This window comes from Somniosus microcephalus, chromosome 32, assembly GCF_052327205.1.
Source record: "Somniosus microcephalus isolate GS21.2 chromosome 32, FLI_Smic_1.0, whole genome shotgun sequence".
In the NCBI taxonomy this organism is placed as follows: Eukaryota; Metazoa; Chordata; class Chondrichthyes; order Squaliformes; family Somniosidae; genus Somniosus; species Somniosus microcephalus.
The window spans coordinates 17,800,091-17,824,953 of record NC_141018.1 but is presented as its reverse complement, the minus strand read 5'-3'; the positions used below and the strand labels follow the sequence as shown (position 1 = coordinate 17,824,953).

Here is a 24,863-nt window from a genome sequence, read left to right as displayed (position 1 = left end):
GGTCCCGCATTGGACTTATTCGCCTGAGAACTCTTAATGTGGAAGCAAGTCATCCTCGGTTCTGCCTAAGAAGGAGGAGTAAGAGTCCAAACAGGATTTATCTTGTAGCCTATCTAGATGGACATTCAACTTCTGGAAAAATTCTTCAAAGTTCAATACAGTTGCACCACTTCCAATGGCACAGGCAATCTGCTCAGTTTGAACATTACTTTAAGAAATAATTCACCACTTGATGTTCCCCACTTAGGCAAGAATTACATCTTCAGGAAATTAGATTTGAGACAAAAAGTACAGGAAACTGCTATCCGGCACCGAGCTGTTGCCGTCCCATCAAAACTGCCGGACAAACCAGCGCTAATGTTGAAACATACGGAGATTTTGAGCTCCGTATCTGGCAACAAACCCTGTTGCTTAGCAACAGCTTCTAAACAGTCGGCCGTACCTTGCAAGTGCCTCTGTAGCTTAGTAACAGCTTCAGCGAGACCTTGCAGAGCCTGACTGGTGAAAAAAAAAGAAACGATAAGAAAAAACTAACGAAACGGCTCCTGATTTTGGCCAGTGGCTCGAGCATTCCGGACAGTTAACCTCCGGATAAACCAAAGTTTCCTGTATCATGGATTGCAATGGTCATTTCATGGACAGCAATTAACTTCACCCAATGGACTGGCTTTCAATTTAGTCTGGAACTTCTTTCCAGCCCTCAACATACTATTGGTAGCAGAAATTCTTGTTGGCTGTGTCTTGTCCCAAGACTTCCAACCCTTCAACTGGCACAACAGACTCCAATGCTAGCTTTCTGCATCCTTATTTATCTTAAGCTGCTCATTCAGCCCATCTTAGCTCACCCAGCCAGAAAGCCCCTACAGTCCCATGACTACATTCAATAAATTGAAAATAATTCCAGGATTCCAATCTCCACTACTCTAGCTGGAAGTAAATGCCATGTGTTGAATATTGAATAACTTCCTGGCACCAGTCCCAAGTTTGCCTTTAACTGGATTGAACTGCTGTCCTTGCCCTCTTAGATCTTCCATTCCCATCCTGTGCCATTGAGGCACACAAGGCAGTAGCCAATCAACATAATCTGGGGCTTTTACCTCCAGCTCCTGTAGTCACAAGTGCACTTCAACTGCACCCATAATTGTTTCCTTTGACAACTTCTAGCATTTTACCCTCATGGGTGCCAATTTCATGACTGCTTCGGATCAGCATATCAGGCATTCAATGTGACCAATGTAGGTTCATCTTTGCTCCCAGACTGGCATCAGTGTTAAGTACACCTTCATTCATTGTTAAAGTGCCCTTGCAGACATTTGCACTAGAGCAGTGAGCTTCTTTGATTGCTTTGTTGGACTGTACATGTTTCTGATGCATATAAGAGCACAGCCAGCACATTAGCCCATTTCCACTCAACTGGAATCTCTATTTAACTGCAAACTTAAAATCAGTCTCAGTACTCCAATTATCTATCTTTGTTGATCTACTGGCTTGAAAGCCATTTTTAGTCTAAGACTTTCATCTGAAGGCCATAAATTTTACTTTACCTTAATTATTTGCACCTTCTCTGGTGAATAACGAGAAAGTAATCATGTGCTGCTCGTTACAGCCCTGTTTTCATCTTAAGATTCTCACTTTACCCTACTTTGTTACAGTACTGAAGTATTTTACTGATGTGCACCTGCAGCTATACTTTCCATCATGTAATCTGCCCTAGCCAATTTCTGCATATTGTTATACTCACCCCAGTAAATCCCTCCGCTTCTTCCTGCAGGATTTGTACAGTGCATTCTTTTCCCCTTCCCCAATTTTCACTGAACTAATTTTCTAATCCATTCAGGGCAATCAATCCATGCTCGCTGATGCTAAATATGCATTACACCATTAAAGATGTTCCACTGATCCTCAACTGAAGTGAATAAATAAACCCACTTCACAACCCACCCTCCCCACAATGGCACCATAACTTGGTCACCTAGCCACTCAGGTTAACATTGCACTCCTACTAACTGACAGGAGTTAGGAATTAAGTTTAATCAAGATTAAAACATGTCCAAATAAAGAAAAAAATCATTTATAAAGCACCTCACACAACCTCAATGTCCCAAAGCACTTTAAGTGTAGTCACTGTTGAACGCAAGAAATGCGGCAGCCAATTTGAGCACAAGATCCCACAAACAGTAGTGTGGATGTTGGTGGAGGGATAAATGTTGGCCAGGGCACCAGTGAGAACTCCCTAGGTCCAAGATGAAGGGACAAAGTGCAATGTACCCAAGTTTGCTGACGATACAAACCTAGGTGGGAAAGTGAGCGGTGAGGAGGACAAAGCTTGCAAAGTGATACAGGTTAAGTGAGTGGGCAATAAGGTGGCAGATGGAGTATGTGAGGAGATGAGGTTATTCACTTTGGTAGGAAGAATATAATTTTTTTTTTTTTTTTTTTTTTTTTTAAAGTGGCGAGAAACTATTAAATGTTGGTGGTGTTGAGAGAGATTTAGGTGTCCTTGTACAGGACACAGTTAGCATGTAGGTACAGCAAGCAATTAGGAAGGCAAATGGCATGTTGGCCTTTTTTGCAAGGGGGTTGGAGTAAGAGTGTAAGGAAGTCTTACTACAATTGTACAGGGATTTGGCAAGACCACACCTGGAGTACTGTGCAGAGTTTTGGTCTCCTTATTGAGGAAGGTTCACTAGATTGAACCCTGGGATGAGAGGGCTGTCTTGAGGAGAGATTGAGTGAAGAACGAGAAGTGATCTCATTGCAACATAAGATTCGGAGGGGGATTAACAGGCTGGGAAGTTGTTTCTCTGGCTGGAGAGTCTAGAACTAGTGGGCATAGTCTCAGGATAAGGGGTCAGCCATTTAAGACTGAGATGGAGGAATTTCTTCACTCAGGGTGGTGAATCTTTGGAATTCTCTGCCCCAGAGGGCTGTGGATGCTGGGTCACTGAGTATATTCAAGGCTGAGAGATAGATTGATTTCTGGACCCGGGGGGGGGGGGGGGGGGTGTAAGTGGAGTGAGGTCAAAGATCAGCCATGATCTTATTGAATGGCAGAGTAGGCTCGAAGGGCCGTATGGGCTACTCTCCTACTCTGCTCCCAATTCTTGTTATAATAGTTCCATGGGATTTGCGTCCACCGGAGGGCAGACAGGGCCTCTGTTTAATGACTCATCTGAAAGACAGCACCTCCCAACAGTGCAGCACTCCCTCAGTACTGCAGTGCAGCGTCAGCCTAGATTGTGCTCAAGTCTCTGGAGGGGCTTGAATCCACAACTTTGTGCTACCAACTGAGCCAGTTTGACAGTATGGGACTTGCAAGTAGTGTTGCCACAAAAGGGGAGGATGGTATGGTCAAATTTGTTGCTATAGTGCATTCTGAAGTACATATTGCAGCCAGTGCACCAGTGATGGTGTGCATATGAAGTCCAGTGGTAGGAGTGATCAAGCAGGTTGCCAAGTCCTGCATGATGCTCAGCTTTAGTGTGGTACTTGCACCCATCAAGTATTGCATCACACTCCTGATGAGCCATGAAGAGGCTTCCAGAGGGGTCAGATGGTGAGCTATCTGCCATAGTAGCCAGGCACCACCCTGCAGACATGACAGATTTAAGTTTCCAGTCAATGGTGAACAAGATGTAATGATATTGCACTCAATAATGGTGCCACTGATAGGGATGTAGGATTTTCTTTGGAGCTGGTCATTGTCTGGCATATTGGGCACAAACTTACCACTTGTCAGCCCAAAACTGCATGTTGTCTGGATCCTGCCCCATTATCTGCAGTTGGACATTACAACATTGTAAGTGAATGGGCCCTACTCCAGATCTTATGACAGAGAAGTTAATCGATAAAGCAGCTGAAGATGGTTGGACTGAACATATCTTGAACTCAGTGATGACTGGCCAACTACAACTATCATTGCGTCAGATAAGATTCCAGCCACTGGACGGTGTTTGCTTTGATCAAGTTTTGGTGGTGCGCCTTAGCAACATACTTGGTGAAATGTTGTCTTGATGTCAAGCACAACTATTTTCTCTCAACATCCAGCTCTCATGTCCATATCTGGATGGAGATTGCAGAGGTCAGGAGCAGAATGCTTCAAATATAACTCAAGCAGAGTAGTGAACAGGTTACTGAGATGTTGCTGCATTGGGAGAAGGCTACTGGGGCAATAATTGGCTGAGTTAGATATGCAGTTTGCATCTAGGACCAGCTGGAAAATCTTCAATTCTGACATATCAAGCTGCACTGAAAGTGACACCCTGTCCTGGCCAATATTTATCCCTCAATCAGCATCACTAAAAACACAGATTATCTGGTCATCACATTGCTGCTTGTGGGAGCTTGCTGTGCACAAATTGGCTGCCAAGTTTTCTACACTACAAGTGACAAGTACTTCATTGGCTGTAAAGCACTTGGAACCTCTGGTGGTTATGAAATGTGCAATATAAAAGGCAAGACTTTTTTCCCCCCTCTCTAATCCCACAGTACAGCTGTTACAGAACATGCCAGTGGAACAGTATGGTGGCGAGTTATGCTTCTAGCAGCATCCCAGCAGGTGCATTGGTGCTTGTGCCCTCACTCACCTTGGCCAGCCTGCCAATGGCTTTAAAAATTGTCCAGCACTAAATGACTAATTGCAGCCATCTGTTGCTGTGACGTGCCCAGAATTTGAGAAGCAGCAGGCATATCCATCTCACGGTTATCTAAGTAAATACCTCTTTTCTTAGACTTGAAAGCACTTTCATAAGAGTATTTATTATAATGTAGATGGTGGGGGGTCAGTGATTACTAATCCATTTGAAAATGGGGTCATTCAACCAAAAAAAGTTTGGAAAACCACTGGTCTAGATTGTATAGGCCAAGAGTTATAGGAAATAGTGGCAAAAAAGGGTGCAGGTTACAGACCAGGCCAATAAAAGCAAAAAAAGTAGACTGGGATAGAAAGTTTGAGGATTTGAAGATGTAGTAGCTGCAAACCATGCTGTAGACTGCAACAAATCACAGCATAAATGCTAAGATTACAGAAGTTCAGACCTTCTGTAAAGTCAAGTTACACCAAGGAACTCAAAGGGGTTGCGAGCTTCATCAAGATTAACCATGATGTTTGTGGCGCCAAGAAACGTCCAGCTATATTACAACAGCGACTTCGCTAAAAGTACTTCATTGGCGGTGAACCATTTTAGGGCACTTGAGTTAGTGAAAGGTAGGGTATAAACGCAGGTTCAGAACTGCGGAGAAGGTAGTGCCGTATGGAAAACTTGCATGTTATTTCCTAGGGAACATTAGATTGTAGAGCTTGTACCGAGTGGAGTGGAAGGGGACAGATGTCGAAAGATTGGATGAGGCAAAATGTAAGCAAATGGTAAACTGCCAAATTTTCTTGGACCCCACAGACCTAAAAAAACATTAAAAGTGGATTAAGCTTTTAGCTCAACTTGAGGGAATTGTGGTAGTTTGCTAGCACAAATTAAACTACCTAAGATTTCAGAAACTAAACATGTTCAGAGTTACTCAGATTCCTAGTTTCCCTTTGGCATTGCTGCTGCTCTAACGACATCACAAATCCATTTGATTCAAGAGCACAGATTGCATTGATATCATTGGATACCCGTGTGGGTTTTATTTCAGAATAATAGTACAAGAAACTCTCGATTTACCGGCACCCAAACAACCGGAAATCTCAGTTAACCAGCAAAATTCAGGAGTAGGTTCAGGTTAAGTTTTTCTTCATATTAGTGGCCGTTCCTGGATCTGTGGCTGTGTAATCAGGGGTTTCTGCACTTGTTGCTAAGCAACAAGTATGCTTGGTCTGTGGCTGGGGTTCCTGCAGCTGTTGCTAAGCAACAGGGAAGCCTGGATTTGTTGCTGTGTATGGAGCTCTTCTACCTTTTAACTTAACACTCTAATCTGGGCTTTGATAAACCGGCACCATGCTGGTGCCAGATAAAAAGAGTTTCCTGTAACTGGAAAAGTGAGTGAATCTTGGGCAATGTATTGGGGGGGGGGGGGTCAGAGTTGATGTTTGTTGGCAACATCCCTATGGAAGGCATCACATCTGAGTCTTGACTAGTGAGCACATGCTATGTCAACAGCAAGAAAGGCATGCAGACACTCCCAGGTAGTCAACCACTAGGTAAATTCATACCAAATTTAGGCATCACTTGGAAGACAAGATTAGGAAAAGACACACATACAAGAGCTGGTCCCATCACTGGCTGGATATGGGGCTGTGGTGTTGCTGCAAAATGTCAATTGGAACCTGTTGCTTGAGCACAATGTTTATTAACTGAGATGGTGACATGCAGAACAAGCATTTACTTAATTTAAATATTCATTTTGTAGATGACTGAAATGAACCACATGCTACTAATTGCTCAGATTTCAGAGCATTTACCAAAAAAGTCAAAGAATGATTGGCTCAAAGATGAGCCTCATCCAAAATGTACATGCAACACTGGCTCAAATTTCAATGAAAAAGTAGATACCATTTGTGCTTATATCAACATGCATACAAGTAATCAGAATATGCAAAAAACAAGACCATTGGAACCCTCAAAACAGTACAATGATTGTTCTCTGGAATACAGGATCAGTAAAAAAAAGTTACTAGTTCTAGATAAATGACCTTGTAATGCAAAAAAGTGGCTCTCAGTGCTTTACCCACTATAGATGTTGGGTTAACAGGCCAATAGATCCCAGGGTTGTTATCCTTTCTAAAAAGGGAACTGGCATCACAACTGGTCCCATTCTTGAAAATTCTATAACTCATTTGATGTATACCAAGGTACTTACTAACTAATCTATTTATGAAAATGGGCTTGTCCTCTTCCTACTCTCAACTAGTACACAAGAATAAAAGGAGTCATTAAGTTACAAATGCAAATATTTTATTTGGTTTCAATGATTACAATTGAAGTAATTCTAATATGTACGCACTGGAAAAAAGTCAGCTTCATAGTGTGCCCCTCCACTATTCCTCAACTTGTGTTATCAGCACAGAGGGGGGAAAACTGAACAGAAGGTACCAGTTATTTTATTTCTTTGATGTACAACAGGAAGACAACTGTCCTACTTCAAATTACTTCAGTTATAGACCAGATCCAAAACCAAGACATAAATGCAACTAAAATGTAAACCAAGTCTTAAACATAATTTGACCAATTTCAATTTTGTGTACTTTTTTTTTTTTATAAATAAAAACTTTAGTTTAGCCTAGCCAAAAAAAAATCAAACATCCATTTGAAGGAGAATTTATTCTCATTGTTTTAGCACATGTATGCAAGGTTGTAATTAAACAGATTAGATTCAGACTAGAGAAGTCAGCCAGATGGAGTTTGTGAACTAGCAGAGTTGCTAAATGCAAAGTTAGCTCCAGCCATATTTTTCTCATGCTCACCTTTATCAATTGATGCTGGATTGAGATCAAGTAGTCAAAGTCCCACTGGTTTTATGAGAGCAGTGTTTGGTAGCTGATCCTGCAAGGTACATTATAGAGCATGCTAGTGTAATGGGAGGTTTGCAATCACAGTCCTTCTCCAGTTAGTTTTTTGCTGCTGTTACAGTAAGCTTTGCAAACCTATCCTTGTTTTAGTCCTCAAGTATTTGGAAAGCTTCACTGTCCCCATGGGAATCCCAACCCATCTGTGCCTGATGAACACCCAGTTTTTAAATATACATGATTCAACATAAAGGGTAAACATTCCAGAAAGTAGTTTATGACGACAGATGCCTTGATAAAGCTCAGCTGTCTTGCAAAACAAACAAGACGATTTGTAGATAACCAGAATCCAGAAACTGTCTCCAAGGAAATAATCCCCAGTGTACCTGGTCAAAGCTTTGATAGACATGAAGTTTTGACGGTGTGAACAGCTACTCGAGGGATACCATGCACAGGATACCCCGGTGTGTCAACTTGATGACAGGAGTCAGTCAGTTTTGGCTCAGTGGTAGCACTCCCAAGTCAGAAGGTTGTAGTTTCAAGCCACACTCGAGACTCGAGCACAAAAATCTAGGCTGACTAAAGCAATACTGAAGAGTGCTGCACTGTTGGAAGTGCTGTCTTTTGGATGAGGTTAAAACAAGGCAGCCCCAACTGCTCCCAGGTAAGCATAAAATAACCCATGGCACTATCTGAGAAGGGGTGTTCCCCAGTGCCCTGGCCAATATTTATCCCTTAACCAACATCAATAAACAAATTATTTGTTCATTTATCTCACTTTGTAGAAACTTGCTCTGTACACATTGCATGAGTGACTACACTTCAAAAAAGTACTTCACTGGCTGTGAACTACTTTGGGACATACCAGTTATGAAAGGTGCATTCTTTTATTAGATTGTTGACATGGGACATATGCTGCCAGCTTTCTTCAATGTCTATGCAGTAGGCAGGAATGTCTAACTTGTGTATTAACAGCAAGAAGTCTTGCACATTCCTCTAGGCTTGCAGGATCATCAGATAGTAAAATTTTAGTTGTTGGATCTTAGGTACATTAAATGCAGCATTTATTATTTGGAATAGACAGCAGATTGTGGTGGGTACTGCATGTCATCTCCAATGTGCTATAACTAGGAGGCAACAGTCCTATGGCAAGCTATCCCACTCACTGTGCTCAAGGATTCAAGCTTTCATTTAGGAGACTCAATTTGCTGTTAATACAAAGTGTTGGAAAGCCTGTAGTGGTTTAATGCTGGGTTTGAGTATAGCAGTGGCTCACATGTCAAGTGTTTGCTGAACAAGGTAACCAAATAGTAATAAGCCAACTTGCTTTAGAGGATTCAATGGTACTCTAGATCAACTGAATTATTGCCAGGCTGACTAATGGAAGTCTGGTGCTAATCCAAACTCAATGGCTGCAGCTGCCAGTGAATGGCTTTGCCAAGTTAGATTATCTAATGAGATCCACTTAGTACTACCAATATTATAAGTATGACAGCCAGGCACCAATGATCCAATTACAACACAACACACAGGAATGCCTGCTAGTCAATCAAGCTGGCCATTGCTGTTCTTTGGCAGCTACCTGGTCAAGGTCACTTCTTTCTATACAGTTCCAACTTTGGCTTTCTACGTGGTCTTTTCCAGTTGGCACCCATTCCAGCTCCTTCCATGGTTAGGAACTTTAAACATGTCCTATCCTTCCGTCATCTTGTTGTAATTGGATACACCCAATTTTTCTCCCAGCTGATCTCCAATATCCTCCTTGTGCAGGATGAAGGAGCACCGCACCAACATCTACACATGTTACAATCTAGTTCTCAACAATGTGTAGCAGCCTCATTTTCCTTTTCACAACCAACAAGTCTTCTCCAAGGACACATGAATGGAAAGCCACAGAAGAGGGTGCACTGAACAATGACATGCTGAAAATCTGTCTGAAGAAACAATTAGGAAGATTTTTGTACACATTAAGCAGACATAACTCCATGTGGAAAGACAGCACCCCAAGAAGTGCAGGAATGTTAAACAGGCATCTGAAGATTGCAAATCAGTTTAAAAACAGGAATCGGTCAAGATTAATCTCAACACCTACCCCATTGAGCACTGTGAAGAACATTTCCACAAGTGAGAAAATGGGAAGCAGATTATAAAAATATAGCAAGTTAGAACATACAACAGTAGTCAACCCAGAACATGCAGATACTCTATTTTCTGGATCCTTGGTTAACAAGAGCAAGATAATAATGAAAACTGGATCAACATCTGCTTCCCAATATACCCCACTAGTGCAGGAAGGAAATGTAACATTAGCTTGGGGAAGATGAAAATACTAGAGGATTAGCTGTTCTTGTAGTGACTACAATTTTTGAAGATTTTTAAAAAAAAACACCATCTTGAAGAAGTACCCCCACTCACTGGTGTAATATGGGGTGCAAGGTTGGGGCAGATGCAGATTGTTGTGGTGGCAAGCTTAACTCAAGTGCAAGTGTCTCATTTCCCAGCACCAATATACTTCACCTTGAACCCAAAAGGAACCAATTTTGTGAAATCATATAGCAAGTTTAAAAATGAGAAATTGCACTGAAGTTCATTACACCACTGATCAATGACAGCAATTCTCTCCCTTCTAAACAGATTTTGCCACCTTTTCTGCCGTCTCCCAAGATGACAGCAAAACTTCAAATCACAAGGTCAAACTTAATAAGTGGCTAGTGTATAGATATACTCACCCCTTCCAATAGTTGCTGATTGATGACTTACGTCAGTTGTCTTATTCTAGAATCTCCATGTGTCCTGTTACCATTTTAAAATATGCATGCTTGTTGAGATTAGTGTGGCAGCTGAATAGAATTCTACCCTGCAAGCTCCAGTATTGTGGCATTCAGATGGACTTCTGCTATCTATTAGAAAACGTTCAGTACACACAGATGGGAGCTGAAGAGGGTGGAGGACAAGTCCAGATACCATAATATTTCCACACACTTACTCAAATTCAGGCTACTCAGCTAGCTAAAATCCTGAACCCGGACAACTCTATCAATCATCTATAGAAAAAGCAAATGGCTCTAAATTTCACATTTTCTGGTGTGCCACTGTAACTGTCGTAAATGCGGTGAAATGGGTGTCCAGTTACAGCAGCAGAATGTCTGAGGAAGTTGAGGGTCAATGTGTAATTGGAAGTTCAATTAATTGAGAAAGACTCCTGCTACCAGTTTAGATTTACTCAAGTCATACAGCCTGGTTCAGTTTCTGAGACAGCACATGAGCCAATATATTACTTGGAAGGCAGTACAATGACAAGATTCACATACAAGTATACAGCTCTTATTTTCCCCCACAATACACTAGCACAAAAACTTCCAGCATGTTGTAGCCATTTCAAAGTGAATCTCCATTATTTAGCTTCAATCTATTTGGGTTTAAAAGTAGGATACCACAGCAAATCGGTCTGCTTTCCATGCACTAGCCAAAGGGACACAAGACTTACTATGTCCAACAGCTGGTACATCATCCCATCCAGCAACAGGAGTACTCTATTCACCAAGAACTTGTACGTTGGTTTGTCAAGACTACACCAATCTCATTTAACCCAATGGCAATTTCATAGATAGCAACAGATTTTGCTCAAAGACCCATCACAAGTCCCTCCTGGAGTGGAATATCTAGTTTAGTTACTGGATGAAACTACACATCTAGGTTTAGAAGCCCACAGCTGCATTTCTTCAATCAAACCCAGAACAGCAGCTCTCCATTCGAAGTAATCTTTCAATCGGTCAAACTACCAATATTACCTACTTGGCATCCAAAGAACATCTTTTAAAAAGGATCAAAGTCCTGCGCTTAAGATTAACAATCCTTACTGAAGGAGAGAGCATTACAAACTTGAGGCATTACTAACCAAATCTAGTGCTGCAAGTCACTTGTAGCTTTATGAACCCAAGTAGAAGATATAAAAGACTTGCACTTGTATATAAATAAGATTTCTATGAAATGTCACCATGGACAGTAGCTGAACTACAATGGGTGACATTAGGTGAATTACAATGTCCAGTGAAGGCTCACTAAGTAACAAGGACAAGCTCCTGCTGTGCATTGCCTCAAACTTATCCTTTTGGTCATCATATCTACAAGTGCAGTGGTCAACCAAAAGTTGTTGGGCACAGTGAAGCACAGTTGCAATCAGGTAGCACTACACCATGGGAGTAAGCATTTTCAGTACTAGCCACATATTTCTGGAGCTTTATGCAGGAAACAAAGCCTCTGAGCTGCAACTTCCTTGAATACTGATTAAATCACAAGTGCAAATAGTTTCATTTGAAAAAACTTAAAAAACACTTGGCATCTAAAGTAAATTCAGTCAAGACTGACTCACTGGACCAGTACCAAAAGTGGACACGCAAATGTGTTTGTTGGTATACAGAATTGGGTTCACTACATTCCTACGTTTACAGGTTGAACTGTGCCATATACTCAGGGAATTTTACAAGTTGCAGGCCAGTGATTAGCTTTATGGCAAGTCTCAGAATAACACTTCTTGCACTGCTCCAATATCATGGCTTCCATAAAAACACCATCTCTACCACAAGGAGTAACTGAGGGCAATAACAGATGTATTTAAGGGGAAGCTCGATGAGCAAATGAGGAAGAAAGGAATAGACAGGTCTGCTGATCGGGTTAGAGGAAGTAGAGTGGCAGGAGGCTCATTGTGTTGCATAAACACCAGCATGGACCAGTTGGGTTGAATGGCCTGGCCTGTGTGTTATACATGCTATGTAATGCCACTAGGAGCAACAGGCAGTGAGCAGCCTTCAAACAAGGTTCACTTCCAGCATTCCCACTCTAAAAGGCTTGTGCCAATCACTGACCCTTCAATTAAAGGGCAGTTAAAGCTAGAAATGAATGCTGGGAAGCTCCCCAATACAGCATTGCACATTTTAGCAGCCAACACTACACTGTGCCTGCAGTCCCCACACAGACCTGGTAGTTACTTTCCTCATCTAGAATAGCAAGCATTGTTTTCTGGCAAACTCATTTGTAGGTGGTAATCACATGACTTCCATTACAGTACTTAGTTAACCAGCCTTTAACTCTGCCAGAAACCATCGCTGACTAAAGACCCATTTTGTGACAGGCTTTTTCCAAAAAAAGATTTATTTTATTCCAAGAACTTCATGCTCATTTTATTTAATATGAAGTAAAAGCATCTTCCCAATCTTTACCACTTGTTAGGCACAAGTAGGCTAGTGGAAGATCAGAAAGAGATGTATTAAAATGATCTTTTTAAAAACAGCATTTGAATGTGCTGGGTTGACTGTTACAGGAACAGATAAATGGGTATTGAATATACAATTCTTTATCCTTCCATGAACAATGTCACAGGAGACAAGTTTCACTGAAAAACCATCTGCAGCCAGGCATTAATAAGTGTTTGAAGCTGAATACATGCAAAATCCAGACATTAGGAAAGCACAGACGAGATGTTCCTACAGTATATACAGTGTAGCTGTTGTGGATTGTCAAAGACATCTTGTAGGTTTGAAATTGGACCCCAGACAGATCAGACCGTCAATCACGTCATGTACTATTTTACAAATTAGCTCATTAGATCAAGATTTGCACCCATTTGCCAGATTGACAATTCTGCAATGAAGCTTCATCAATAAGAAAACAATGTTGCTCCATTTGAGTCACAAAAGTGTCCCATTTTAAGAGTGGGTAACTAGATTACCTGATCAATAGAGTCAGAGTTATACAGCATAGAAATAGGCCCATCGTGTCCGTGCCGGACATCAAGCCCTGTCTATTCTAATCCCATTTTCCAGCACGTGGTCCGTAGCCTTGTATGCTATGGCGTTTCAAGTGCTCATCTACATGCTTCTTGAATGTTGAGGGTTCCTGCCTCTACCACCCTTTCAGGCAGTGAGTTCCAGATTCCAACCACCCTCTGGGTGAAAGTTTTTCTTCAAATTCCCTCTAAACCTCCTGCCCCTTACCTTGAAACTATGCCCCCTGGTTATTGACCTCTACTAAGGGGAAAAGTTCCTTTCTATCTACCCTATCTATGCCCCTCATAATTTTGTACACCTCAATCAGGTCCCCCCTCAGCCTTCTCTGCTCCAAGGAAAACAACCCCAGCCTGTCCAGTCTTTCTTCATAGCTGAAGCGCTCCAGCCCAGGTAACGTCCTGGTGAATCTCCTCTGCACCCCCTCCAATGCAATCACATCCTTCCTATAGTGTGGCGACCAGAACTGCACACAGTATTCCAGCTGTGGCCCAACTAGCATTTTGTACAGCTCCATTATAACCTCCCTGCTCTTATATTCTATGCCTCGGCTAATGAAGGCAGGTATCCCACATGCCTTTTTAACCACCTTATCCACCTGTTCTGCTGCCTTCAGGGATCTATGTACATGCACACCAAGGTCCCTCTGTCCTTCCTTCGGTCCTACCATTCACTGTATTCCCTTGCCTTGTTAGTCCTCCCAAAATGCATCACCTCACTTTTCAGGGTTAAATTCCATTTGCCACTGTTCTGCCCATCTAACCAACCCGTCTATATCATCCTGTAGCCTGAGGCTTCCCTCCTTGCTATTTACCACTCCACCAATTTTCATGTCATCTGCAAACTTACTGATCATACCTCCTACATTCATATCTAAATCATTAATGTACACTACAAACAGCAAAGGACCCAGCACCGATCCCTGCGGTACACCACTGGACACAGGCTTCCAGTCACAAAAACCACCTTCAACCATCACCCTCTGCCGCCTGCCACTAAGCCAATTTTGGATCCAATGTGCCAAATTGCCCTGGATCCCATGGACCAGTCTCCCATGCAGGACTTTGTCAAAAGCCTTACTGAAGTCCATGTAGACTACATCAACTGCACTACCCTCATCCACACACCTAGTCAAGAAGCAATTAAAAAAAAACCAAGTAAACAGATCATATGGAGGCCCTTAATTTACTCAAACTAAATCACCATCACTATGCAAAGACCTGGGAGTTCTCACCGGATTTGTCCATGCACCATTAAAAAAAAACAGATCAACTAACTGGATATTCCTCCTCATTTCTGGAACCATGCTGTGAACAAATTGGCCACCAAGTTTGCCTATGTGGCCATGACTACAGGTTAAACGTAGCTCACTGGATGCAAAGCACATGGTATTAAATGAGTCATCACAAACCTACAATGAAAGCAAAAGAGCCAATAGAACCAGTGGACAAATTTAAATTAGGGGAATGTAATGTTAGACCAGAAATGGAACAATCTCAATTGTGAAAATAGCAAGGCCAAAATCTTGATAGAATTCAGAATAACTAGGATACTATTTGAGTTACAAAGTATAGAGGGATAAACTTCAATGGCCAGAATGGTCTTCTTCACCACCCTACCACAGCCTTTGACATCTGTCAAGCGATTCCTATTGCACTAGAACATGGACACTCCTCAGAGCCCACAAGCGGCATCAAGGGCCAATGTATCGGCAGCACACGATGCAGATAAAGATCTACTCATTCGGCCTTCACCCCTCTCCTCCCTGACCTACATTGGCTGCCTATCTGTCAACTTTAAAATTCTCATCCTCATTTTCAAGTCCCTCCATTTCACAAACCTCCTCCAGCCCTACAAACCTTGGAGATCTCTGTACGCCTCCAATTCTGGCCTCCTGCACACATCAGATTTTAACCACCACCACTGGCAGCCATGTCTTCAGCTGCCGAGGCTCCAATCTCTGGAATTCCCTTAGTGAATCTCTCCACCCTCCTTTAAGACGCTCCTTAAAACCTACCTCTGAACAAGCTTTTGGTCATCTGTAATAATATCTCATGTGGCTCGTGTCAAATTTTGTCTGACAATGCTCCTGTGAAGTGCCTTGGGAGATTTTACTGTGTTAAAAGCTCTACAGAAAAGCAAGCTGTTGTAATATCTAGATTGAGTACATCCAAACTAAGATACGCCAGTGACAAAAATGACAAACGTCTACAAAGCCCCATGTTGATTAGTGAAGCACTAGGCAGAGAATTTCTAACATGCCTCCCATCAACTCCATTACCTCCCACATTCTCCCTTCGGCCCTTGATGATGGGAGTAGTGCAGACTCCGGTGAAATCCAGAGAGTTGTCTAACATAGCGTTTATTCTGCGGAAGATGTCAGCATTACTGCAGGTTGACAAAGCGGGGCTCTCTGTAGAACGGGGCACATCCCAGCAATCCTGCCCTCGGCCACTCTCGTCGTTCTGAAAGAGATCAGTTTTATTAAAGCCAGCATGGCAAAATTACAAGCAGGACTCCATTCCAAGAATGGAAAACTCACCCACCTCAAAAACACATCCTACACAAACTAGAATAGAAAAAAATCTAATGCAAAAATACAAAAATCCATTTTAGTGGCCAAATGAAGTCTGCGAGATTCTATATTTAAGGATACTCCAGATGATTATCTCTGAACATTTAACCTGCAGAAACTTGGCAACCTACTTAGCAAATCAAGTATTACATGGAAGGGCAAAGGTGTAGCCCATCCAAACCTTTCTACATCCCACAGCAAATAAGAGGGTTGGTCATCGTTAAACGCAGCTGAATTAGGGGAGAGAAAATATCCAAACCCCCCCACACCCATCAGATATTAGAAGTTAAAACCAATGCAAGCTGTAGAACTTGCCACTTCGTTCGGCCAGACTGCCTGCCTCTCTTCCGCGGCTATGTTTGCGCCCGGGTGTCTCTGGAGATGTAGCACGCGGTGTCTGCCAGCACACTTGAAGCCTTTGGATTCCAGTGAGCACTTTGGGTTTGGGGGGGGGGGGGGGGGGGGGGGGGGGGCGGCGGGGGGAAAGAGAGAAAGAGAGAGACGGACTGTAGCAATGTTCCCTATAAGCTGCGTAGCCACGCGGCTCGCTTTCGATGAAAAGTTTTGCTTGATTGGGTTATGCAGCCCCTTAAAGGGATCACACACAAAAAAGGTGAACGTTGGGCTGAGTGCTTCCCCAAAAACAGAATCTCGATTTAATTTGATAAGTTCTCTTTAGAGTCATAGAATGGTTACAACAGAGAGAGGCCATTCGGCCTGTGCCGGCTCTCTGCAAGAGCACTTCAGCCAATCCCACCCCCCGCCCTTTCCCCGTAGCCCTGCAAATCTCAGGTACTTCTCCAATTCCCTTTTGAAAGCCACAATTGAGTCTGCCTCCACCATCCTGTCAGGCAGTGCATTCCAGATCCTAACCACTCGCTGCAAGTCTTTCCTTTTTTTTTTCCATTGATGGGATGTGGGCGTCGCTGGCTAGGCCTGCATTTAGTGCCCATCCCTAATTGCCCTCGAGAAGATGGTGGTGAGCCGCCTTCTTGAACCGCTGCAGTCCATATGGTGTAGGTACACCCACAATGCTGTTAGGAAGGGAGTTCCAGGATTTTGGCCCAGCGGCAGTGAAGGAACGGCGATACAGGTCCAAGTCAGGATGGTGTGGGGCTTGGAGGGGAACTTGTAGGTGGTGATGTTCCCATGCGTTTGCTGCCCTTGTCCTTCTAGGTGGAAGAGGTCGCGGGTTTGGGAGGTGCTGCAGTGCATCTTGTAGATGGTACACACTGCAGCCACGGTGTGCCGGTGGTGGAGGGAGTGAATGTTTAAGGTGGTGGATGGGGTGCCAATCAAGCGGGCTGCTTTGTCCTGGATGGTGCCGAGCTTCGAGTGTTGTTGGAGCTGCACTCATCCAGGCAAGTGGAGAGCATTCCATCACACTCCTGACTTGTGCCTTGCAGATGGTGGAAAGGCTTTGGGGAGTCAGGAGGTGAGACACTCGCCACAGAATTCCCAGCCTCTGGCCTGCTCTTGTAGCCACAGTATTTATATGGCTGGTCCAGTTCAGTTTCTGATCAATGCTAACCCCCAAGATGTTGATAGTGGGGGATTCAGCAATGGTAATGCCATTGAATGTCAAGGGGAGATGGTTAGAGTCTCGCTTGTTGGAGATGGTCATTGCCTGGCACTTGTGTGGTGCGAATGTTACTTGCCACCCCAAGTCTGAATGTTGTGCAGGTCTTGCTGCATATGGACACGGACTGCGTCAGTATCTGACGAGTCTCGAATGGTGCTGAACAGTGCGCAATCAGCGAACATCCCCACTTTGGTTCTTTTGCATCTTAAATCTGTCTCCTCTGGTTCTCGACCCTTCCGCCAATGGGAACGGGTTTCTCTCCATCTCCTCTGTCCAGACCACTCATGATTTTGAACACCATCAAATCTCCTCAACCTTCTCTGCTCCAAAAGGAGAACAACCCCAGCTTCTCCACATAACTAAGTTAGTTTTTATTGGATGTGCTCCTTTTAAGAAACACTTGCAATTATATAGTGCCTTTCACAACCCCCAGATGTCTCAAAAGCACTTTACAGCCAATGAAGTACTTTTGAAGTCGAGTCACTGTTGTAATGTGGGAAACGCTGTACGCAAGTTGGCTGCCACAAGGTCCCACAAACAGCAATGTGACAATGACCAGATAATGTTTTTTTATGTTGGTTGAGGGATAAACATTGGCCAGGACACCAGGGATAACTCCCCTGCTCTTCTCCGAACTAGTGCCATGGGATCTTTTACATCCACCCGAGGGCAGACGGGGCCTCGGTTTAACGTCTCATCCGAAAGACTGTACCTCAGACAGTGCAGCACCCCCTCAGCACTGCACTGGGAGTGTCAGCCTAGATTTATGTGCTCAAGTCTCAGACTTGAACCCACAACCTTCTGACTCAGGCGAGTGTGCTACCAACTGACACCAAGAAAGGCGGGGGGGGGGGGGGAGAAGGGGGAGAAAGACAGCACTTGCTACCTTTTGATTGCACCAATTAAGTTTTAACCAATAAAAAATGGGAACTTCGCGCTTTAACCGATAGACACCATGGTCCCTGATGAGCAGGCCGGGGCGCGCCTGCGCACACGCAGCCACGGGGGCGGGAGAAGAGAGAACCAAGGCGACGCAAGAAGCGGCCGCTAGGAGGCGCGCGTGCGCACTCACGACCCCACCCGACAGATGAACTTGACAGCCCCTCCCCCACAGGAACTCAAGGGCCTCGCCATCTTCCCGCCCCCGCCGCCTGTGCGCGGTGGCGTTCGCCTCGGGGGCCGTTACCCGTATCACTCCCGACGACCTCCCTCTCCCCTCAAAAAAAACCCCGAGGCTTTTCTCCCCCCTCACGGTGCCCGCGATTCGTTACCGTTTGCTGCTGCTGTTGGCTGGGCCCGCTTTCCGCCGGTGACCATCTTCCCCCCTCCCGCCCTCTCCCTCCTGGTTACCGTGCGCCGCTTAACTCCGACTGACTGAGCCCAGCCGCGCCGCCGATTCTCCCACGCGCTCAGACTCCACCCCCCCTCCCTCCTGCTCCACAGCGGATTCGCCGCCTCGGCTGTCAATCACAGCACGGGCAACCAATCGCAGCGCTGCCTGACGCGAGTCATCCCCGCCCCTTCTGGACGCGTCTAAAGCTCCTGGGGCAGAGGGGGTAAAGGAAGAGTGGATTTGAAGAAACGACACTAAAAAAAAAAGTACATTGCCTTTTAAAGTACAGCTTTTTACTTCTCAATTAAAAATCGAACACATCATTAAACTTCACCCGTCTGGTTCGGGTTCTCGTTTTTAATCATGCTCTTTCAATTCTCCCCCCCCTCTACCCCGAGCGGTTGTGTTTTGGACTGGTCCGGCGAGGTGGGCTGGTAAACAAACGCACGTGGCCCCGCACGCGCCGCCCCAGCTCCCGCGCCACGTGCAGCCAGCGGTCCCCGGGAAGATGCAAACCAAACAGACAGAGACAGAGACAAATGCAGCCCAGCACACCTTCATACATATCGGTCACTCCGGAGCATTGGTGTCTGTATGGTGCATGCACGCACACGCAATGCCATTATTATTCTATTTTTTTTATTATTTGCACTCTTTCCGCAAACCTTTTTCCCCCGGAACAAGATTCTTGCACCCGAGTACATACATAAACCTCCTTCATTAAGACATATATGTGCATTGCATTGGTTCACAAAAAAAATAATCAAATTGCGCACACACAGCAAATTACTCAGCACCCCCCTTCGCTTTGGATAGTTACACCACATTCAGAAACACTTGAGAAGCAACATCCCGTTTTAAAGTAATGTCTCTATATTTTTTTGGAAAATCATTGGGCACAAGGGTCAAATTGTGCCCTTAGGTGTTTTGAATTATTAAGCAGGACATGCGAGCTGGAGGTTGGAAAGTTAAATCCAGGCGCTGTACTGCAAAGTAGGAGAGAGAGAGGGGTGCAATGGTTACTAGCACAGGCTGGCTGCAGAAACATTTATGTTAAGAATGGGATTTGGAGAACAGCCTCTCCTCCCCAGTGCAGAGAGAAAGCCGCCAGCGTTGTTAATGCAAGCTTTGGAAGAGGGGAGCGATGCTGACACTAGGTCATCGCCAGACAGCAGCTCCGGGGGGTGGGTGGGGGAATCACGGTGCCAAATATTAAATAATAAAAAAGGGTGCAAGCAATAAAACAGTGCGACATTCTTTAACCCCTGCATGCAAAGTTGGAAAGAAAGACACAGCCTGCAAAATGCACGGTGGCTCTATCGGTTCCTGCATTGGTTAAAAAGGAGAAAATGGCAATTTTAAACCGGATTGGAAACAAGGGGAAACAGTCAGTCTTCTCTCTCCTAGCAGCCCCCGACCGGCCTGTTGTAGCTCCTGTTATTGTCATGACGCACTCTTGGCGCATTCCCCTCCTATAACAATTTTCCTTACCAGCGAAAAAGCCATGGTCACCTTCCGGGCAGAGAACTCGCCACAAACAAACAAAAAACAACAAAATGAAATGAAATGAAATTCCAGCACAGTGAAGGGGGAGAAAATAATATCTCTTTAAAACAAATCAAGACGTTTTGCAACACCGTTCATCGGCCAACGTCCCCTATTTATGTCATTGCTGGCTGCCCGTCCCAGCCCGGTGCCGGATGATGCACATTGGAAACACCTGATCCTGTCTCCATCAGGTCCTGGCGAGCCGCCCTCCCCCAACACACAGCACAGCACAGCACACACCCCGAGACAGGGCGAGCAGCTGTCAGTCAGGGAGGGAGGGGACTGGTGAGGATAGAGGGGACTGGGGAGGATAGGGGGGAGGGGACATGGGGAGGATAGGGGGGAGGGGAAATGGGGGGGAGGGGACATGTGGGGGGAGGATAGGGGGGAGGGGACATGGGGAGGATAGGGGGGAGGGGAAATGGGGGGGAGGGGACATGTGGGGGGAGGATAGGGGGGAGGGGACATGGGGAGGATAGGGGGGAGGGGAAATGGGGGGGAGGGGACATGTGGGGGGAGGATAGGGGGGAGGGGACATGGGGAGGATAGGGGGGAGGGGAAATGGGGGGGAGGGGACATGTGGGGGGAGGATAGGGGGGAGGGGACATGGGGAGGATAGGGGGGAGGGGAAATGGGGGGGAGGGGACATGTGGGGGGACATGGGGGATGGAGGGGACATGGGGGTGGTAGGGAGAGGGGAAATTTGGGGAGGGGAAAGTTGGGGAGGAGAGGGGAGGGGAAATTTGGGGAAGGGAGAGGGAGGGGAAATTTGGGATGGGGAGGGGGAGGGGAAATTTGGGATGGGGAGGGGGAGGGGAAATTTGGGATGGGGAGGGGGAGGGGAAATTTGGGATGGGGAGGGGGAGGGGAAATTTGGGATGGGGAGGGGGAGGGGAAATTTGGGATGGGGAGGGGGAGGGGAAATTTGGGATGGGGAGGGGGAGGGGAAATTTGGGATGGGGAGGGGGAGGGGAAATTTGGGATGGGGAGGGGGAGGGGAAATTTGGGATGGGGAGGGGGAGGGGAAATTTGGGATGGGGAGGGGGAGGGGAAATTTGGGATGGGGAGGGGGAGGGGAAATTTGGGATGGGGAGGGGGAGGGGAAATTTGGGGAGGGGAGGGGAGGGGGGAAATTTGGGGAGGGGAGGGGAGGGGGGAAATTTGGGGAGGGGAGGGGAGGGGGGAAATTTGGGGAGGGGAGGGGAGGGGGGAAATTTGGGGAGGGGAGGGGAGGGGGGAAATTTGGGGAGGGGAGGGGAGGGGGGAAATTTGGGGAGGGGAGGGGAGGGGGGAAATTTGGGGAGGGGAGGGGAGGGGGGAAATTTGGGGAGGGGAGGGGAGGGGGGAAATTTGGGGGGAATAGGGACAGGGGGAATTTGGGGGGGAGAAGGAATTTGGGGGGATGGGGAGGGGGAAATTTGGGGAGGGGGGAAATTTGGGGAGGGGGAGGGGGAGGGGGAGGGGGGAAATTGGGGGAGGGGGGAAATTTGGGGAGGGGGGAAATTTGGGGAGGGGGAGGGGGGAAATTTGGGGAGGGGGAGGGGGGAAATTTGGGGAGGGGGAGGGGAGGGGGGAAATTTGGGGAGGGGGAGGGCGGAAATTTGGGGAGGGGGAGGGGGAAATTTGGGGAGGGGGAATTTGGGGAGGGGAGTGGAGGAGGAATTTGGGGAGGGGAGGAGGAATTTGGGGAGGGGAGGGGAGGAGGAATTTGGGGAGGGGAGGGGAGGAGGAATTTGGGGAGGGGAGGGGAGGAGGAATTTGGGGAGGGGAGGGGAGGAGGAATTTGGGGAGGGGAGGGGAGGAGGAATTTGGGGAGGGGAGGGGAGGGGAGGAGGAATTTGGGGAGGGGAGGAGGAATTTGGGGAGGGGAGGAGGAATTTGGGGAGGGGAGGGGAGGAGGAATTTGGGGAGGGAGGGGAGGAGGAATTTGGGGAGGGAGGGGAGGAGGAATTTGGGGAGGGGAGGGGAGGAGGAATTTGGGGAGGGGAGGGGAGGAGGAATTTGGGGAGGGGAGGGGAGGAGGAATTTGGGGAGGGGAGGGGAGGAGGAATTTGGGGAGGGGAGGGGAGGAGGAATTTGGGGAGGGGAGGGGAGGAGGAATTTGGGGAGGGGAGGGGAGGAGGAATTTGGGGAGGGGAGGGGAGGAGGAATTTGGGGAGGGGAGGGGAGGAGGAATTTGGGGAGGGGAGGGGAGGAGGAATTTGGGGAGGGGAGGGGGAATTTGGGGAGGGGAGGGGGAATTTGGGGAGGGGAGGGGGAATTTGGGGAGGGGAGGGGGAATTTGGGGAGGGGAGGGGAGGGGGAATTTGGGGAGGGGAGGGGAGGGGGAATTTGGGGAGGGGAGGGGGAATTTGGGGAGGGGAGGGGGAATTTGGGGAGGGGAGGGGGAATTTGGGGAGGGGAGGGGAGGGGGAATTTGGGGAGGGGAGGGGGCATTTGGGGAGGGGAGGGGAGGGGGAATTTGGGGAGGGGAGGGGAGGGAGAATTTGGGGAGGGGAGGGGGAATTTAGGGCGGGGAGGGGAGGGGGAATTTGGGGAGGGGGAAGGGGGGAATTTGGGGAGGGGGAAGGGGGGAATTTGGGGAGGGGGAAGGGGGGAATTTGGGGAGGGGAGGGGGAATTTGGGGAGGGGAGTGGAGGGGGAATTTAGGGCGGGAGGGGAAGGGGAATTTGGGGAGGGGAGGGGGAATTTGGGGAGGGGAGGGGGAATTTGGGGAGGGGGAAGGGGGGAATTTGGGGAGGGGGAAGGGGGGAATTTGGGGAGGGAGGGGGAAATTTGGGGAGGGGAGGGGGAATTTGGGGAGGGGAGGGGGAATTTGGGGAGGGGGAAGGGGGAATTTGAGATTTGGAGAGGGAATTTGAGATGGGGAACTTGGAAGAATATGGAGAGGGGGAATGGGAGAATGTGGGGAGGGGGAATTTTGGAGAATATGGGGAGGGGAAGCGGGGGATTGTCGAGGATTGGGGAGGGGAGAAGGAGAGGGGGGAATGGCGGAGGGTTCGTCAGCCCGACAGCTTATCTTCCCCCATTGCAAGGGGGCGAGACTGAATTGCATCGTGAAGGGGAATAGCCTGCAACATTTTAACTAGCTAAATACCTGCCGACATTATAAATTCAAAAGAGGAGGTGTACAGTTCTTTGGTTAACCTATAGGGGTGTCAGTGAGTTGCCCCAGTATCACCAGATGGAAACAATAGAATATTATGGCATGTGTCCTCGGGCACCACAGATATAATAAATAAACAATAATAACTATACTTAATACAGCCAACAGCACAGAAATAACAGCTAAATTGTAATGTTGTTATGAATATCGATTATCACTTCTATATCCTGGGGTGCCCACAGAGTAGGATAAGGAAGGGTACAAAGAAACAACTAAAAATAAAATCGATTGATATCCAGGAGCTGAAAGGAAGGGGTGTGTAGATCACTTCTTTGGCCACCCTTTTTTTTTCTGCTTCTATTTCAATACTTAAAAACAGAAAAAGCTGTCTTGTCCATGCCTGGGAGGCCCTGGAGAAGGGACGTGCGATGTCCGCCAGTACGCTTGGGGCCTTCCGTGACCGGTGAGCAACGCAAGGTATAGAGAATCTGGTGGGTTTGACAGGGTGGATACTGAGAGGATGTTTCCCCTAGTGGGGGTATCTAGAACTAGGGGGGGCATAGTTTCAGAATAAGGGGTCAGCCATTTAAGACGGAGATGAGGAGGAATTTCTTCCCTCAGAGGGGTCGTGAATCTTTGGAATTCTCTACCCCAGAGAGCTGTGGAGGCGGAGTCATTGAATATATTCAAGGCGGAGATTGACAGATATTTGAACTACAGGGGAGTCGAGGGGTATGGGGAGAGAGCGGGAAAGTGGTGTTGAAGCCAAGATTGGATCAGCCATCATAGAATCATAGATAGAATCATGGAAAGTTACAGCACGGAAGGAGGCCCATCGTGTCCGCGCCGGCCAACAAAATGCTATCCGGCCTAATCCCACGTCCCAGCTCTTGGTCCGTAGCCCTGCAGGTTACAGCATCCCAAGTGCACATCCAAGTACGTTTTAAATGTGGTTAGGGTTTCTGCCTCTACCACCCTTTCAGGCAGTGAATGATCTTATTGAATGGCGGAGTAGGCTCGAGGGACTGATTAGCCTACTCCTGCTCCTGTTTCTTATGTTCTTATGTTCTTATGGTGGACCTGGACAATAACATCATGATTTAGATTACGGGCAGGATTTTCATTGGGCCGTGGAGGCAGGATTGGAGGCATGTGGGGGGTTAAAATTTCAAAATCGGGAGGGCACGAACCCATCCCGCCTCCATGCCAGTTTCAAAGGAGGCGGATACCCGACCTGTGCTGGGAGCCGCCTCCCCGAGGCGGGAAGGGGATTAGTGCCAATTAACTGCCTGTTAACAGGCAGTTAACAGGCAGTTTTTAGCCTAATCCCTATTTTAAAGCTTGAAGTGTGGGATTTCCGACGGCTCCAAACCACGCCAAGTTAGCGAGGCGGACCGTCGGGCTGAAGGGCTTGGAGGGTTCGAGATGTCCGGTGTTCAGGTGAGTGATGGGTTCATGAGTGCAGAGGTAAGTGTGTTTGGTGTGTGTAAAGTGT

The 24,863-nt window shown here is 46.7% G+C and overlaps 1 protein-coding gene across 3 annotated transcripts in view; it reads right to left on the bottom strand.

The window, feature by feature from the left end:
- Positions 1 to 20,368, bottom strand: part of cpeb1b (cytoplasmic polyadenylation element binding protein 1b) — a 73,714-nt gene extending 53,346 nt beyond the window's left edge. For 2 of the 3 annotated variants that reach the window (XM_085972173.1, XM_085972174.1), the window contains exons 1-2: positions 20,206 to 20,368; positions 15,506 to 15,689 (exon numbers count right to left, since the gene is read on the bottom strand). In XM_085972173.1, coding sequence (XP_085828299.1) covers positions 15,506 to 15,689; positions 20,206 to 20,220 — 199 coding nt within the window. In that variant the 5' untranslated portion in view covers positions 20,221 to 20,368. Of the gene's footprint in view, positions 1 to 15,505; positions 15,690 to 18,652; positions 18,747 to 20,205 lie in introns of those variants that run through there. The other variant, XM_085972175.1, reaches the window with a different exon arrangement.
- Positions 20,369 to 24,863: the final 4,495 nt, after the last annotated feature.